Source organism: Oratosquilla oratoria, chromosome 6 (genome assembly GCF_046742065.1).
Source record: "Oratosquilla oratoria isolate Oo_2021 chromosome 6, ASM4674206v1, whole genome shotgun sequence".
NCBI classification, from domain to species: Eukaryota; Metazoa; Arthropoda; class Malacostraca; order Stomatopoda; family Squillidae; genus Oratosquilla; species Oratosquilla oratoria.
Window position 1 is genome coordinate 44,045,575 of NC_134782.1, and position 18,148 is coordinate 44,063,722.

At 43.5% G+C, this 18,148-nt stretch overlaps 3 protein-coding genes and 1 pseudogene across 21 annotated transcripts in view; all 4 read left to right on the forward strand.

The window, feature by feature from the left end:
- The window catches only part of LOC143026462 (1-phosphatidylinositol 4,5-bisphosphate phosphodiesterase delta-4-like), a 47,561-nt gene extending 40,209 nt beyond the window's left edge, over positions 1–7,352 (forward strand). For all 19 annotated transcript variants that reach the window (XM_076186881.1, XM_076186880.1, XM_076186891.1 and 16 more), the window contains 3 exons: positions 2,526–2,680; positions 3,144–3,293; positions 3,605–7,352. In XM_076186881.1, the coding sequence (XP_076042996.1) occupies positions 2,526–2,680; positions 3,144–3,293; positions 3,605–3,693 (394 nt within the window). In that variant the 3' untranslated portion in view covers positions 3,694–7,352. The remainder of the gene's footprint in view (positions 1–2,525; positions 2,681–3,143; positions 3,294–3,604) is intronic.
- LOC143026006 (uncharacterized) lies at positions 4,874–10,528 on the forward strand. The gene is made up of 2 exons (XM_076185993.1): positions 4,874–4,950; positions 8,650–10,528. The coding sequence occupies exons 1-2, from the start codon at positions 4,874–4,876 to the stop codon at positions 10,526–10,528; spliced, it is 1,956 nt and encodes a 651-aa protein (XP_076042108.1).
- A 392-nt stretch (positions 10,529–10,920) lies between these two features.
- LOC143026172 (uncharacterized) lies at positions 10,921–12,086 on the forward strand (annotated as a pseudogene).
- A 4,621-nt stretch (positions 12,087–16,707) lies between these two features.
- Positions 16,708–17,151, forward strand: LOC143026007 (uncharacterized). The gene has a single exon (XM_076185994.1). The coding sequence runs from the start codon at positions 16,708–16,710 to the stop codon at positions 17,149–17,151; it is 444 nt and encodes a 147-aa protein (XP_076042109.1).
- The last annotated feature ends 997 nt before the right edge of the window (positions 17,152–18,148 follow it).

The window sequence follows — 18,148 nt, forward strand, 5'->3', positions numbered from 1 at the left end:
GGGGTCACGTAGCTACAACTACAAAATAGAAATAATGAAGACGCTGATGCTGGCATCCATGTATCACCACTCATGTCTCATGTCTGGAAGAGGTTAAACACATAATTAGGTAAATGAATAAATTAGCAACATTACAACATTTTCATTATTTTATCAAGCTGTCCAGTTTATCCAATAAAACAACCCTTATTGTATTCTCCATCATAATCCTAAAAGACCAAAGATTAATTCTAAGAAATTCTAAAAGAAAAAGAAAAATATATAAATTTTATATAAAATTCTGATTCTTTTTTATTGTAGAAAGTAAGCCACATTTGCTAGGTTAAAAATTATGATAATTAGCAACTTATCACATAGAGATTAATATTTTTTGTGTTCTTTGTGATGTACCTTTGATGTGGTCTTGCTTTTCATTTGGTCCGGTTCATCCATCCTGTCCCTGTGCTTTAATATCACAAAATGCTTGTTTGTGTATGTGCATAATTTATTTTATTTTATGATTAATTATAGTTTTGTTGATTTTTTTTATTTTTTTTTATTTTTATTTTTTTTATTATTGTTTATATTTTTCCTACCAGTGCCCTTGTGTTAAAATTAATCAGACTTGAGACAGTCAAATCTAAATTGGTTCTTTGCCAAAATCTCATCCTTTAGGTATTCATCTCTCACAGTTCTCTCGCACAGTATTTTGCTGGTCAGTGACTCAGGTCTGTGAACTAGTTCTTCCTTTATAGACATATATACTATTTAGATCTTTCTATAACAATTTGCATTTTTTGTTTTTTCTTCATTTTTTCTTTTCTTTTTTCTTTCTTTTCATGATCTTTGCATTATCTGCAAACATGTTAGTGTAGTTTATCTTACCTTCCATCATTTGTTTTGCATAGAAAGTGTCAGTACTAACCCTAATGGTATTCCACTCGTCACATTCCTCCATTTTGATACATTAGTCTTTCAGGGAATCCTTCATTTAATCAATTACCTTCAAGTCCTCCAGTATGCACCAATTTCTGCAGCTATTGATTGTGAGATATCTTCTCAAAGGTTTATCTCTAGATCTAGCTACACACAGTCCACCCAGACCCTTTCTTGCAGCACATCAGCTTCTCTTGATAGATTCAGTACATTTGATCATCTATTTCTGAAATTTAATTTATTGTGTGCCTTAATTTTTATGCACCTTATGAGTCGTTTAGCAGACTGAGCCCTCTAAGGCCAGTGGAACTATACATACACACCTCCATTCCGCTGCTGTGCAAAGATAGTTCAAAATTTGACAGAACTAAATTTAACAGAAATATTGACAGGACAAAAAACTATTATTTTCATACTTGCCTCCTTTCTTTTTGTATAGTGGAACTGTACATACACACCTCCAGGCCACAGCTGTTTGAAAATAATTTGGAATTTGACAAAACAGAATGTGCAATGGGTGTTGCCTGCTGAAGAAGTTAATCCTTTTAGCATGGTTTCTAATATTTGAGGAAGTCTTCAGAAGAAGACCTGACCCCAAAGTTGAAAACCTCTCAGTTGAAATGGTTAATATCTCATTATACCATGACACTATGCCTCTGATTGGATTGTTGTATTTCAAATTGTATGGGCTTTTCCATTCATCAGGTTAGTTATACCTCAAAGGGACCTTTAACATGTACCTACTTGAGGTGTTCCTGCAAAATGGACTGCAGAGCTGCCCATTTTTTAAACCCGTCACACTCCATACCTCCATCAGGAGATCCAGCCCTGATGGGGTGATGCCCAGTTATCAGACTGGGCCCAAGATCTCTCTATCAACTTCACCTATATTCCATACACTTTTTCACATGACTTAACAAATGGTGACTGCCCCCAACCTCCACCTACTCAATAGGTGACATAGAAACAGCATCATGCCAATACAACACAGAATACATTCCAAAGTTTCTTCCCTGAGAGACGTGTGGGAGAGTCAAGAGACTACCAGTGTCTGTGGGACTACGGACTCACCACTTTGCAAAGCTTGGGGGCAACAATTATAATTATAATTATACCTTAAATGTATGTATTGTCTGTGGTGAAGGTCAGTGGACATCAGGGTATCCAAATTTGTTTACAGGTAATGGGAGTGATTGGCCATAAAGGTATTGCTTTAACAAGTAATGGATATCGTAATTAAGTACTTCCAATTATTGGATTAGGTCATCTTTTATATACCTCAAGCAGTGGATTTTGATATGTACAATGTTTTCACTTGTTCATATTTCATATTTTCAGTTTTGCTGATGTGTTTAACTTTTTTGTATTCTTGTATCAGTTAAAGTCAAAGCAAGTTGTAATAGTTTAATGTTAATCAATGTTTTGTTTGATATTTGCACTTGATAGTCAAAATGATTAAAGGAATAAGGACTCGTTTGTTTGAGGAGTTCTCTTCATCAGTTGTTCAGTGTGAAGTGAACTCTGGCCATTATCAAATGCACTGCTAAACAATATTCGTAAGGCTTAAGTTACATAATCATTATTCTCTTTTCTGCTCAAACCCATACCAGGCAAACAAAGGTATTACGGGTGAAAATAATCAGTGGTCAGCACCTGCCTGCGTCGGAAAAGAAAGGTGACATCACAGACCCCTACATTCAGCTGAAGGTGCGTGGACATCCCTTGGACAAGCAGAAGCAGCGGACCAAAACCATTAAGAATAATGGTGAGCATAAGATGGGGGGAAAAGACACATTTGCATTTAAATTAATCTCCCTCTGTTTTTCTCTTTCTGTTTCTCATTCTTTCATCAAACCCCTTCGCACATCAGCCCCACAAAAAGATTTCTCCCAAGAGGAGGAAGAACCACACAAGCACATTTACATTGAGGTCACCATCCATTACTAAGCCAGTATCAGTGTAGAATAGGATTAACCACATAATCAAACTGCCTCATGTACAACCATCATTCTCTCTGTATCTACCTAACTCTCTCCTACCTCACTCCCTCTCTCCCTGTCTCCCCCTTCCTCTTTTTCCTCTCTTCCCACACTCCTCACCCCCCCTCTTTCTCTTTCCCCCTCTCCCCTCCCTCTCTCTCTCCTCATGGCTTTAATATGTTTGATTAATCGTTATACTCTGAACTACATAGAGCAACTTTTTATCTTTGCCCTTTTTCCACTCCACAGGTTTCAATCCAGTATTTGATGAGGTGTTAGAAGTTCGCATTGGAGTTCCTCAGGTTTCCCTAATTTACTTCACTGTGCGAGATGAGAGCTCTTATGCTAAGGATCCTGTCCTTGCCCGTGCCTGTATTCCATTTTCATCCCTCATGCCAGGTAGGTCTGCTATGAAAGCATTGCTGCCAGAATAACATTGTTCAAAAGATAAGAATAGAACAAAAAATTAATGAATTAATGAAAAAACATGAATGAATAAAAAAATCAATTTAATTGACTAAAAACATGTCCCTATGATTTTCCTTATTACATTTTGTACTTTTGCCACCACATACTTTATACATTTTAATGTGTTCAGTCATTTAGACCTTGTCCCTGTTCATGTTTGCTTCCAATATAGCCATGGTGCATGATTCCTTAGCCCACATCGTGCTTGTGTCGATGCTGACGATTTCTTTTGTCTTCCACAGGATACCGCCATGTTCATCTGACAGAAATTACTGGGAAATCCCTCGCACCCGCTGCCATCTTTGTCCACGTAGCTATACAGGATGTTTAAGTGGAAGATGATTGCCTGTCCTTGTGGCTGCACGTTATTTACAGATTAGAAAAAATAATCAAATCAAATAAAAGAATAAAAAAGAAAGAAAAAAAAAATCAGCTATTCATGTATGCTGTCCATAGGTTGTGTGCATATGTGATATAACTGTTTGTACATGTAGCTATGTAACTGTGCACATTTTATGTGGTTATTTGTACATGAAGTTTGTGAACTTATGTATACAAAAATGGGACCACTTGCACATGGGGCTGTGTAGATCATGTACATGTGATAACTATTTGCACCATTAGCTGAATAGGAAATGGTAGTATTGCTACATGCATATAGCCATATACCAAATGTATATATGGTTATATGCATGTGCAATATTCATGAAAATGCACACAATGTTTGCAAGATATAGTGGAATGGAAAAGTGTGTACTTTGTCTAAAGCATGCACACACAATGAACACACATAATGATGTGTACACAGGATTCGAAAAGGGCCAACATGGTACCAGCCTGTACGGAGGCACCACTGAACTACAGACCAGAGTCCCTGACCAGCATAATAACAAAATTGTGTTAGAAAATTATGAAAAATAGGTGGATTAAATACCAGGATCATTATGGCCAACAATCAGTTCTGTGTCAGAACTGGTAGATCATGTGTATGTGTATCAAACAAGCAATTGATGTGCTGCAAAAGAGGGAGGTAGGGCTGGGTAGATTGTGTGTACTTGGATTTGGAGAAAGCCTATGATAAGGTATCTCATGGCAGACTACAGTGGAAATTAGATTGAATGAAGGATTTTATGAGCAGTACATGAGAAGATCAGTAAAGTATAAGATATCCAGAAGAAGGGCAGTGACTAACAGAATTCTACAAGGGTTGCATCTGTAATGTTCTTGATCTACATAAATGACATGATGGAAAATAATTGCTGCCATGAGTTTTACTGACTAGAAACCTGCAGCCTCGTAGCAGTTGAGAATAGTCTACAGACCCTCCTATAGATCTCCTAGGGAAGAAATTTTGGACTGATGTGTAGGGCTTTCTTTGTCACCAGCTTGTAGTAGAAGGAGGGGTCAATGGTTGTCACCTTGCTTTGTGTGAAAAGGTGGAGGAAATAAAGTTGAACTTGATAAAAATATCTTAAGCCTCCACAGTAGTACCTTCAGATGATTTTTTGAAGATGGATGGTGAAGAAATAACTCTAATGTCCATTGTACAGGACTACTTCATTGAGGTACTCTTCATTGGTCCTTACTGGTAGGTACAACAGGCCTCACTAACATGTTTACAGGTGATGCAAAGAGCATTAGAAGAATAAAAGATGAAGATTACAAGTTGTTCCAAAAAATATTTAGGCAGTACATATATCAGGAGTCAGGTGTGGAAAATTAACTTCACTACAAAAAAACTGCAAAGTATTGGAAATGGACAAAAGCTTAAAAAGACCATCATTTACTTTCTCATTGGAATGTAAAAGTTACAAAAGTAAGAGAGGAAAAAAAGATCTGGGAGAAAGGGGGACCTCAGGCATGTAGTTCTTTTCCTGTACATTATAATTAGGTTAATACACACACACATGCATGCATGCAGTCTTACACGTACATTAAGGTATGTTCATATATAAATGTGCATGCATACATTTCACACAAATAGGAATACAAACACAGACAAGTATGTATGCATAGGTATATGCATGCTTGCTCACAGGCATACATAGACCAAGCTTGCTGGAATATGGAGAGCCAGGCTGCATTTATTGTAAAGAAAAATATTGATGTCAAATCTGAAATTTAGTGCATCAAGAATGTTCATTAAGATGTTGACAATTGCTTTCTGTTTGGTTAGAGCTGTGCAGTCAACCACTGATTGTATACAAGTGTATGTAATATATATACATGTAAAGAGAATAATGTGGGTCCACCTTTTCTTAGGTGTGGTTTAAGGGCTAAAGAACTTTATCTTAGTGGGTGGGTTGGCAATCTCCATACACGGGAAGAGGTACTGACAATTAATTTGTTTCCATGTACGCCTTTTTCGTGTATGAAGAGGAAACTGAACCATTTAAGGAAGGTTAAGGAGCCCCAAAAACTATACAAGTGATAGCAATCTATCTTTACACTTGGCTATAATGAACTAATACTTTCCTAACATTACCAGGGAGCTTAGACAGTAAAGCGCTCTATTGGAAGGATTGTTGAGGAGCTGGGTATTGTAGGAGTCACCTTGTGGCAATGGCATTCAAGGGAAAACTTTAGGGTAGGACTTAAGCTGCCATGTCTATGTGCTCCTGCCCATGGGCACTCTAGGACCTTGTACACAAAAAAAATTCAGCAGGGTGGGGAATAACCCAACCTCCCACACCACTGCTTCTCAATACCCTTTTACACATTGTTTTTCTACTGTGCCTACACTGACAAATCCCTGTCATATAGTTGATAATCTTTAACTAATATCATGATGATATAGTAGAAAAAAATGAATAGATCTGCCTCTTAGTCCTTGGCAATGAAATCGGACCATATATTTACATAACTACATGACAATATCCAATCTTTACATATGTATATAATATATGATTGATGTAATGGTGTGTTGACCTTTCTGCTTGCCATTAGAACAAATTTGCTTTGTGCAATATTTCATAGTGCCCTAACCACAAAGGGATAACGTGCAGTGGTAATGGGTACCAATAAGGTTGGATACTAGTGATTAGGACACCTGGCCTCGCTTCCCTCAGCTCTCCTGTGTGTTTGTCTCGTCAAGCCTTAGAATTATGGGAGATGCAGGTCTGAAGAGAATGCCATGACAATAAGGTTGATGTGTGTATAAGGTCAATAGGTATATGCCTAGTGGTGCTTATTAGTACTTTGGTTCTCAAATAAAAGTTTGTATTTTGTGTAAAATACTATCTTGCCATTCTCTTCTGGAGAAACCTTTTGAAATCAAGCTTTAATGTTTGTTTACTTTTTCAAGTATTTGTCTGGATTTCCTACGAGTAATAATTTTCTTTTAAATTTTGTCTTGTGGTTCTTGTGGGTTTATTAGAATGGGTCGTGATTTTTATGAAATTAAGCAGTTCCTTGCCTCCTACCACCACAAAGTAGGATTGCAATAGACACAAGTTTTAAAATCCAAAAACCTTCTTTTGATTTTATTTAAAACTATTTTGCAAATGATAAATTCCATCATAAGATTCTGGATATGAATTGATATCAGTGGTCAAGCCAAAATGTTTATGAAGACTGCAAATATTAATTAATTTATGAATTGATGATAATAGAACTTTTACAGTTCTTGTTTCTTCATCATGTCCAGAATTGATATGTGGTTGAAACACAAGGAATGTATCTGTAGATTAGGTGACCGCAATACAGCTAAGTTGCATCATAAAGCACTTGAACCAAGTGCCAAGGAAAGTAGTCGGCCATTCATAGCTATTTTTCTACTCCCGTGTTGATTAGTGGTTAGGCACAAAATTGGACAATTCTGTGATAAGATGGCAGAAGGAGATATATTGTAGTGTACTTACTTTCAGTAATCCTTTAGTAAAACGGGGGGGAAAAAACAGCATTTTTAGGAATGTAAATGGCATTCCTCTTTTAGAATATAGAAAATTGTAAGTTCTGCTCATCAAAAAATTAAAGCTCCCCTTCTTTCAACGTTTCTCTCTATTATCCTAGTAGGAGGCTAGGCCTTCCTCCAGACCACCATTCTGCTGAAAGAAACTCTAACTACTGCAAATAAGAAGGATCTGTAAGTATTCCAGATAATCTATTAGCCGGCATGTACCTGTAAGGTTCCAGAGAATATGGGTTCCTAAAGAAAATGAGTGTCTTTTAAATATATGAATGAAGAGGTGAACAGAAATCAGTGAGAGTCTAATCCACTCCAGACTTGACTATGCAGTAGTAGTAGTCTCCAAAGTGAAAGATATGAACAAGATCAAGGGAATACAAAGCAGAAAATATATTCCCAGCCATGTAGATAAACCATGAGGAGAAACTGGAACCCCTAGACCTGCAGTCATTAAAGGAATGAAAAGATAGATGCAAGTTGACCGTGGTGTTCATGCCACTGAAAGGAGGTGAAGTTCTTTAGTCTATTTTTAACAATAACCAATATTTTTATCCTTGAGGGACAATTTCACACACAAAAAGTAGGGTTCTACATTAAGCGATAAAAAGAGGGTAACAAAACACAAGCAATCACCATTCATAAACGAATACTTCCTTTCCAAACCACTTCCAGGTACTTCCCAGGTTGCTTGACCATAGGCTATGTACTTGGGACCTCGCCAAACTTGAGCCTATCAGATTTCTGGACTTCTACCTGTGGAGGCCGATCTTTTGGCCTGGGCGCTTCCCATTTCATATAGTTAAGAGGCCTCGTACCCCTCAACCTATAGGCAAATTTCGGGCCAAATCGGACCAAGTCGCCAAATTCACCCCAAAAAAATCCAAGTCACCATTTTGCCCAAATGATGACTTGGGCCGATTTGCCCCAGTCTTGCCCCAGGGAGAAAGAGTCCTTTCCAAAGTACTGTCAGGTACTTCCCAGGTCGCTTGACCAAAGGCTATGCACTTGGGGCCTAGCCATACTTGAGCCTGTCAGATTTTTGGACTTCTACTTGTGGAGGCCGATCTTATAGCCTGGGCGCTTCCCATTTCATATAGGTAAGAGGCCTCGTACCCCTCAACCTATAGGCAAATTCTGGGCCAAATCGGACCAAGTCGCCAAATTCACCCCAAAAAAATCCAAAGGGGCTAACCCATGGATTTTGCCCAAATGATGACTTGGGCCGATTTGCCCCAGTCTTGCCCTAGGGAGAAAGAGTCCTTTCCAAAGTACTGTCAGGTACTTCCCAGGTCGCTTGACCAAAGGCTATGCACTTGGGGCCTAGCCATACTTGAGCCTGTCAGATTTTTGGACTTCTACTTGTGGAGGCCGATCTTATAGCCTGGAGCTGCAGGTCGGGGTCATCCCGCTTCTGGTGTACAACATATACAGGAGCCAACGATACCATCTGGAAGCAGGCGAGCTGTTCTCCCTCGCCGCCCACACCAGCCTCCTCGTGGCGGGCGACCTGAACGCCCACCACCCCATGCTGCAGTCACCATCTCTAACCAACGAGACGGGCCGCCACCTGGCCGTGTTACTCGAGGACATTCCCCATATCCGCCTCCTCAACACAGGGGAGGCTACCCACACCCGGGGGGGGGGGGGAGGCTTGACCTCACACTCGCCTCGAGCGACCTGGCCGCCGGTGCTACATGGCAAGTACATCCTACCCTCACCAGCGACCACTTTGCCACTCTCACCACCCTCCCAGTGGCACCCCCAGCGCCCCCCTCCCCCCTCCACGTTGGAACATCGGGAGAGCAGACTGGGCCAGTTTCCAGGCCTCCCTCCCAGCTACCAGCCACCCGTGGACCTTCACCAGCGGGAGAGGGACCTGACTGCTGCTATTGAGAGGGATGCTAACGCAGCCATCCCCAGGAAAGCCCCGAGCCGTCGTCACCGGCCAAATTGGTGGTTCTGCAACGAGGAGGTGCGGGAGCATAACAACAGAGTGAACATTCACAGGAAGCTCTACAAGAGACGCCCCAACCCAACCAACTTGAGACTACTTCAGGACGTGGTGGCCCGCGCACGGGAGGTGTCCCTGAAGGCCAGGGAGGCCAAGTGGTTGGAGTGGTGCGCCTCCTTCAGCCACCACACGTCTCTAAGCCAGCTGTGGAAAAGCGTGAAGACCGCCTCCGGCGCCGCCCCGCCTCGCCCCGCCGCCCACCCGCACCCACACCAGGAGGCCGAGAGGCTCGTAGCCGAATTCACCGCCCGCGGCTCCAGTGACCAGCTTCCGGGTAGCACGCGCCGTCTCCAGCAGCAGCTTCGGCCGCGCCGCGACATGGCCATCGAGGAGGCGACTAAAGAAGCTGAAGTAACAGACCGTCCCTTCACTCCTCAGGAGCTGGAGCAGGCCAAGAGACGGGGCCGTGACACAGCAGCAGGGGCCGACGGCGTGACGTACTCCATGATCGCTCACGCCGGGCCAGCCGGGGACGCCGCCCTGCTGGCCACAGTCAACGAGTCGTGGATGGCGGGATGCCTGCCTCCTTCGTGGAAGGAGGCTGACATCCAACCAATCCCCAAACCGAGGGAGCCCACTAAGCTAAGGCCTATCTCCCTCCTCAGCTGCACGGCCAAAACGGCTGAGAGAGTGGTGCTTGCTCGCCTTCAGTGGCGTGTGGGGCCACTACACCCCCACATTTTCGGCTACACCCGCGGCAGGAGCACGGCGGACAGCATCCTGACGCTGCTGAACCAAGTTAACCACCGCCCCGCCATCGTTGTCTTCCTCGACTTGGAAAAGGCATTCGAGCTGGCCAGCCCTCACGCCATCCTCGCCGCCCTCGTAAGGAAGGGCGTGATGGGAAGGATGCTAGCCTGGCTCCGCGACTATCTGCAGCATCGCCGCGCCAGGGTAAAATTCCAGGGCCTGAAGTCCAGCTTCCAGAGGTTGGAGAACGGGACGCCCCAGGGTGGTATCCTCAGCCCCCTCCTCTTCAACCTGCTGATGGAGCAGCTGGTGGCCCTGCCCTTCCACAATGGCACCATCCTCCTCAGCTACGCCGATGACCTCGCCCTCGTGGTCACCGGGAGGGGCAACAAGTTCAGGAAGGCGCAGCAGGCGCTCGACATTATCAGCGGGAAATGCGAGGAGCTGGGCCTCAAAATCTCTGCAGAGAAGTCCCGCGCCATGATGGTGAGGATTGCCGACCCGGCAGGTCAGCTCTGCGTCCAGGGCGTCGGACTGGCCTGGGCCAACTCATACTAGTACCACGGGGTATGGGTGGACAAGTGGCTGTCCTTTACAGCCCACGCCGCCTACCTGAGGGAAAGGGCCCAGGCTAGGCTGAACGTAATGCGAGCCATGACACGACCCACAGCGAGGACCACCTTCTCCGTCCTCCGACTGTACTTCATATTTGCAGTGCGCTCCCTGGTGGACTACAGCGCCCCAGTCCTCATATCGCCCTCCCGTAGCCAACAGGAGCAAAACACCGCCATAAGGACGATGCTGGGAGCTCCGAGATGGACCAGTGCGTGCGTCATGCAGAACGAGACCCGCCTGGTGCCACTCATCACCAGAGTTGAAGAGATTGTGGCCTGCCACGTGGCCAGGGTCCTGCAGCGCGATTCCGAAGGAGTAGCACAGAGAAGACTACGGCTTGCAATGACGCAAGGGAACGATGTCCTCCGCCGCAACCCGTGGCTACTCCAGTCCACCCTGGCCACCCACAGCCTCGCCCACATTAACGGCTGGCGGTGGCAACACGCCGACCTCCCGGCCCCCAACCTACCGAGCCCCACCCCCGTGGGAGCCCCCCACTGCAGAGTTCTCCACCACCCGGCTACCGGCCAGCAAGGCGCTCTGCACCACCGAGGAGCTGCGGCATCACACCCTCATGGCGGTGGCGCGGGTGTCTGAGCCGGGCGGTGCCATATACTACACCGACGGCTCGGTCGACCCCGAAAGCGGCAGGAGCCGCTGCCATCACCGCTGGGACCGAACTGCTCGAGAAGACGCCGGATTGCTGCTCCACCCTGCAGACAGAGCTCGTGGCCATCCACCTGGCCCTGGAGCACGCCCAGAACCGCCAGGAGACTACTGTGGTCCTACACACAGACTCCAGGACGGCGTGGCAGGTCCTCCAGCAGCCGTGCCCCAGCGACAACGTGGGACTCGTCACCGCCATCCTGGGCAGCCTGCAGAGCCTCGCCGCACAGGGACGTCGGGTAAGGCTGCACTGGATGCCCAGCCACGTGGGCGTGCGAGGCAATGAGTCCGCCGACGTTGCTGCAAGAAGAGCCGCTGGCGCCCCCCATGTAACCAGGCACGTGCCACCTAGTCTGTCGTACGTGAAGGCGCGAGCCAGGCGTGCCGCAGCCCACCAGACTCACCGGCAGTTAGAAGGAGCAAAAAGACAAGCTGCTTGGTACGCCGCCACCACCGACTATTAGACGTTGAGCGCCTTCCATCAACAGCCCAGGGCGGACGGCGTACTGTTGCAGAGAGTTAGGCTGGGTTACTGCACCAGGGAGGAGCTGTACGACGGCTTCCAGGGGCAACAGTGCGATCACTGCGGTAGGCACAGCCGCCACCCTCTGCTGCACTACCTACTGTCTTGCCCGGCCACGGAGGCCCTCCGACCAGCGCCGCAGACCCCCGCCCACCCTGCAGAAGGCAGCCTCCTCAGCAGTCGGGCAACGAGAGCTGCCCTCCTTGTCCGCCACACGCCCATGGACGTGATGCTTGGGGTGCTCAGGGCAGCGCCCCCCCCCCCTCGCTGACCTCCCTACGCCCTTACCTTTCACCCGCTAGGGCACGACAACTCCCCCACTGGCGGGCTGTTGCCCGCACTGTATATCAATGTATATATATCTGTACATATTTATACAATAATCTAATTTAAAGCCGGAGAGCATCAGAGGCAATCAGAGCAATCCGGGCACGAAGACAGTTTGCGTTTTCATTCCCTTGTGCCACTATTACCATATACGCCATCGCTACCAGCTACCGTTAATCTACACATATGTTGTAAAGCCAAAACAACACCCTGGTTAATCCTAGATGTCATAAGCAATACTACTGGACGCGGTCTAGCTTTCCGGAAGACAACATATATCACAGTTTGCTGATATTTAATTTATGGCACGCTCTAAGCCAATGTTCCGTACTTCTACGTTTTTCACGAGATTTATTAGTTTTACTGGTGTGGGATGTCCGAACTATCTATGAAGTTTCATTGCCATATCCTTTCTGCTAGCTGCCGTAGGCATCAACGAAATATTAGGTCCCTTTAGTCATATTGACAAAAGATATTGACACAGGATACACAGATATAAAAATACAATATAAAATTGCGAGGATGACACAAAAAGCATTTGAAACTTATTTCCATTATAGTCCTCTGGAAAGAACAAAACTGCACGCAGTGATTATATTTATCTACGGGGAAATTCTAAAATTCAAGGGGAGAACCATTTTGCCAATTTCTATTTAACTTCCCATGTTCCTGGTAATCCCAATGTAAGGTAGATGCATCAGGAATATACCCATTCAATTTTGTTGTAATTCAAAGTTTTATAACAGACAGGGTGACCAGACGTCCCGTATTATACGGGATCGTCCCTTATAATTTGTCCCGCGCCCTGTATCGACCCTCCCCGGGACGCGTTTTTTCCCGTATTTTCCAGATTTTAAACACTTCGCATAAAATTTTGAGATTTTTTTGCTGCTTGAAACAAAATATACAATGGACACACCCCTTTAAAGCAAGTGAAAAAAGAAACTGTACAAGTCAATGAAGCAGGTTCTGGAGCTGCGAGCTTCACATAGCCGGTACATATTGTCCATATACCTCTCCAGTTTAGGTGTTCTGTATTCCAGTTTTCAAAACCTGGTCACCCTGATAAAAGGTGGGGCAGCCCCTATGTATGCAATGGTCGTTATGCCCCCATACATATTTTGCAGGGTATTATATAATAGAAGGCATGGTCCAAGATAAACTATGTAAAATTTTTACCTCTGATTTTTTTTTTCTGTCTTCCACTAGTGCGCGGATGGGGAGCTGCATATAAACACCCCTAATCTCTTTATTGCTGGGTTTTAGCTGAATTAAGTCCTAGATTTTCCTGCACAAGACGAATCCATATAAGAGTCAACAGTTAATTTAACAAGGTAGATTTTACTTAAAGTACGCACCTATTCTAGATCACTGCAGATTTCCAATTTAGAATGTGTGTTTAGGGATGACTGGTGTCCCTCAAACATCTCCACTCCACCTCAAATAGGACTGGCACTTGTTTTTCAGTTCCCACGGAGATCTATTGCCATGCCTGTATCGCATTTACCTTTGGGTAAATAATGTGTCCCTGGATGAAAGGATTAACAAAAATATGCTTGCAAGCGGAGGAAAAAAAAAATGCATTTTTGTCGGAGTAGAGGGTTTACTAAGGTACGAGTTGGGTTGGTAACTTATGAACTACTGTCATGGGATTACCCTGAACCAGGCTTAATGCTTCAGCAGAAAAGGGACACTTATATCATTAAATAAGATATGCCTATAGATCGACTAGGAAAATTTAATAAACTTGTATTCCTTGACCAAAACTTAAAAAAAAAAAAATTATAAACAAAATATCAAAGTCTGTGTTGCTTGTTCTGACCTGAGAATATCGTCTGAGGGACTGCAGTTCTTTGGGACTACGAGTACACACTGCCAAAATATGTAATCAAATTTGTGATTATATTGATATAAACAGTCTCCTAGACAATGTCTGGATCACCAATCGGCAGCCTACGGTTGTCTCTACGGTAAACTTCTACCTCTGTCTAGAAGAAACTATGCATCTTGATATCTTAAAATAGCAAAGTTTTACTCTTCTTTAAGGCTCATGTAGTTTTAGTTTGGTTCATGTCACGTAAACAAATAATTCAATCCAACAATAAAGCTTCGTTATCTGATATTTTGAAATATATTTTGTTCCCTATGGCCTCTTACGTATGGAAAACAAGAAATCAGCATCCGTAGATCTTTCTCACTCGTGGTTTGTCATCTAATTTGGCGGTGTATTTTTACATCACTAACTGATGGTACTGTAACTCCATTTGCCAATGTAAACGTAGAAGCAAATGTGGCTTCTGTAATGTGGGCTTGTCATAATCACTTAGTTCACTTAACCCTTAATCCAACAGCGATCTGCACAGTTCCTAAAAATAGAAACAAACATTGCTATGACGTCACGTTATTGCGCACGTGCTTCCCTTGCAATATTTGTACGCCTCGCAACGGTATTGTTACGAAGGTGATTGTAGGTTACGCAAAAATTGTAGTGTGTATTAGTTTCACTTAGGTATACAGACTCGTCTGTGTGGAGAGGGGATGTACCGTACGTTTGGCAACGCGAGATGCCCAGTCGGTAAGCAGGATTAGTAGGAATTTTCAAAGCAAGGCCTGCTCAAGGGTAGTCGTTTTTGCTTCCCTTGTTGATTTGTGTATTGTTCCTATCTACCTCAAACTACCTCGAACTAATGTAATGTTAACAATGAAAGACCCATGTTTAAAACCGGGAAAAAAAGACGAACTATGAATAAGAGAAAAGATAAAATATGGTGATCGTTGTCGTGTCTGGTGTATTATGGTGACCTCTTGTCTGTGATCTCGGGTGGCTTGTGATGTCTCATGCTAGTACTGTTTATAGAAAGACACAGTGTATGTATTTCCACAGTACACGGGTAGTGAAATATACGTGGAAAAGTGAGGTATTTCATTTCGCATTCCTCTCTGAGTGATTACAACAAACGTCTAGGTTCATTGCAATATTAATATTCTTGTGAAAAATATTCATAATTATCGACTGTTTCGACGGGATCAGACTTATTTTAACTTTTCAAAATGCCAGCCACTACTTTTCTCGGTAGCCAAAGGGGATGAATAAGTTTCATTCTACATAGGCAATTCTGCCGGATTGATAACGGAACTCAGAATTACTCACGTTTTACCGTATATATATATATATATATATATATATATATATATATATATATATATATATATATATACATATATATATATATATATATGTATATATAAATGTGCATATATACGCATGTGCGCGTGCGTGTGTAATTATCATTATTAATGGTAATAATAATAATAATAATAATAATAATAATAATAATAATAATAATAATAATAATAATAATAATAATAATAATAATAATAATAATAATAATATAATAATAATAATAATAATAATAATAATAATATAATAATAATAATAATAATAATAATATAATAATAATAATAATAATAATAATAATAATAATAATAATAATAATAATAATAATAATAATAATAATAATAATAATAATAATAATAATAATAATAATAATAATAATAATAATAATAATAATAATAATAATAATGATGCCACCAAGTATTTCCATTTGGATAATAAGAGGCGAGAAAAACGGGACGGGGATTGGGACCAGGCATCCTTCTCCCTGTAGCCCCACATGGGACATTCCTAAAAAATAAAATAAATAAATAAATAAATAAAAATAATAATAATAATAATAATAACATACGGTTCATTAGGTATAGCAGCATTACTGCTGAAAATATACATCCTACATTATAAAATTATGGCAATGAAAAGATGCTGCAAGCAAAAAAAAAAAAAAAAAAAAAAAAAAAAAAAAAAAAAAAAAAAAAAAAAAAAAAAAAAAAAAAAAAAAAAAAAAAAAAAAACAGTAAGCTAAATAATAGCTGTTTTGTACAACATTGACACCGTATACATGCACTACAGAAACGTGATCATTAGTGATGTAGAAAGTTGAATTGTAGGCTACATAATCATGTCAACTGGTGACATTTAGCTGAACAGTGACAATCCTATTCATTTTCACACCCAAGATGTGTTAGATGAAATAGGTAAACCTGAAAAAATGAAATAAAATCCCCTTCGCAATTAATACAATACACGGAGAAACTAAATTGAAACAAAGCCTAGACATGCTAAGAAAATATCAGACCGGCCATATGATGCCGTGGAAGACTTACCTTTCCACAATTCGGCTTTGTTTCCACTCGTTTTTAGTCCTCGACACTCCAATCAACGCTTCAATTGAATGTCGGAATAACATTCAATACGTTGAATGTCGATCTTTGCCCCATAGACATCGTCCTGCGTCCTGGTCCCAACGCTGTTCTCCCTATACACCGCCGCCATGATAAATGAGATCCCCCAAGATGCACCAGCAGTTGACGTCCGCTACCGCCTGGACGGGGGCTCTTCAAGCTCTCCAGACTACGCTCGACCACCAAGACGTCCATCATAAGTGCCAGGGAGCTGCAATACGCGGACGACAATGCCACCCTAAATCGGTCCCCGGAACATCTACAGCAGACAACAGACCTCTACGTAGACGCCTACCAGCGCTTCGGGATGCAGGTCAATACAGAGAAGACAAAGCTCCTGTCTCAACTACCTCCCAACCAGGCCACACAGGTAGCCAACGCACAGATCGGCGACCACCCAGTTGAGAGCGTGGACAACTTTACTTACCTAGGGAGCATCCTCTCAAGAACGGTCACGTGTGAGAAAGACATTGAAAACCGGATCAAGGCAGGCCACTCTGCCTATGGACGTCTCGCCCATCGCGTCTTCACCAACCACGGGCTCACCATGCACACTAAAATCATGGTGTTCCGAGCCGTGGTTCTCTCTGCCCTGCAATACGCGTGCAAAACCTGGACCCTCTACAAACGCGACATTAAACGCCTCGAGAGTTTCCAACAGTCCAAGCTCCGGCAGATCCTCCACATCCACTGGAAGGATTGTATCACCAACAACGAGGTCCTCTCTCGTGCGGCAACTCCCCAGTGTTGAGGCCACTATCCTCCAGCACCGCCTTCGCTGGGTGGGACACGTCGCTCGGATGGAACCCTCTCGCCTTCCTAAAATCATTCTCTTCGGAGAACTGGCCCACGGCAAAAGACCACGTGGAGCCCCTAAGCGCCGTTACAAGGACCAACTCAAGCTCTCTTTGACACAAGCTGGCACCCCCCCCCCCCAACTGACTGGGAAGACATGGCTCAGGACCGGTTGGTGTGGAAACAAGCGGTCAAGAGTGGCGTGGAGGGCTTCGAAACTCAACGGAGAGAACGGGATAAACAACGACGCGAGGAGAGGAAAGCGAAGGCGACGCAGCCCCAGCCTCCACCGACCCTCCCCTGCGATTCATGCCCGCGGCTTTTCCGGCACCGACTGGGGTTGCTCAGCCATATTAGACATCGACACGGAGGAACATCCTGAAGAGAAGGAAACGAGGGTCCTCCCATCCTCGGACAACGAGGGGATGCCGACGACGACGACGACGACGTTGAATGTCGATCTTTGCCCCAGAGACATCGTCCTCTAACAATGAAACCTTTGGAAACGAGTCGTTTTTCGTATTTAAAATTCCTACGTTTGTCCGTTATTTGGTAGTTTGCCCAACTGCCGATATAGAGCATGGTAATTATGACGTCAATACTACTGTTTGCTATTCATTCCACACTAGCTATGGAAACTCGATTTTTATTAGTGGCTCGATTTTTTATGAGTGATTCACTGAAAAGAATCTGTTACTATTCATTCGGTTCACCTAGTCAGTAGCTTGCGGTGAGTGCGTCAGCGGGCCAAGTAGTTGTGCTAGTTTGAGCGTCAGATCCGCCTCGGCCTCTGTGAGAGGAGCAGGGCTCACGCTCTCCACACTAGCCCCATTGAGTTGAGGAAACACTGCACCCAATATTTTGTAGATTTATTAGGGCAGCATCACTGCATAACGAGGGAAAGTCTTAATGATATGAGTTATTCTGAACCGTGACATTAAATAAACATTTTT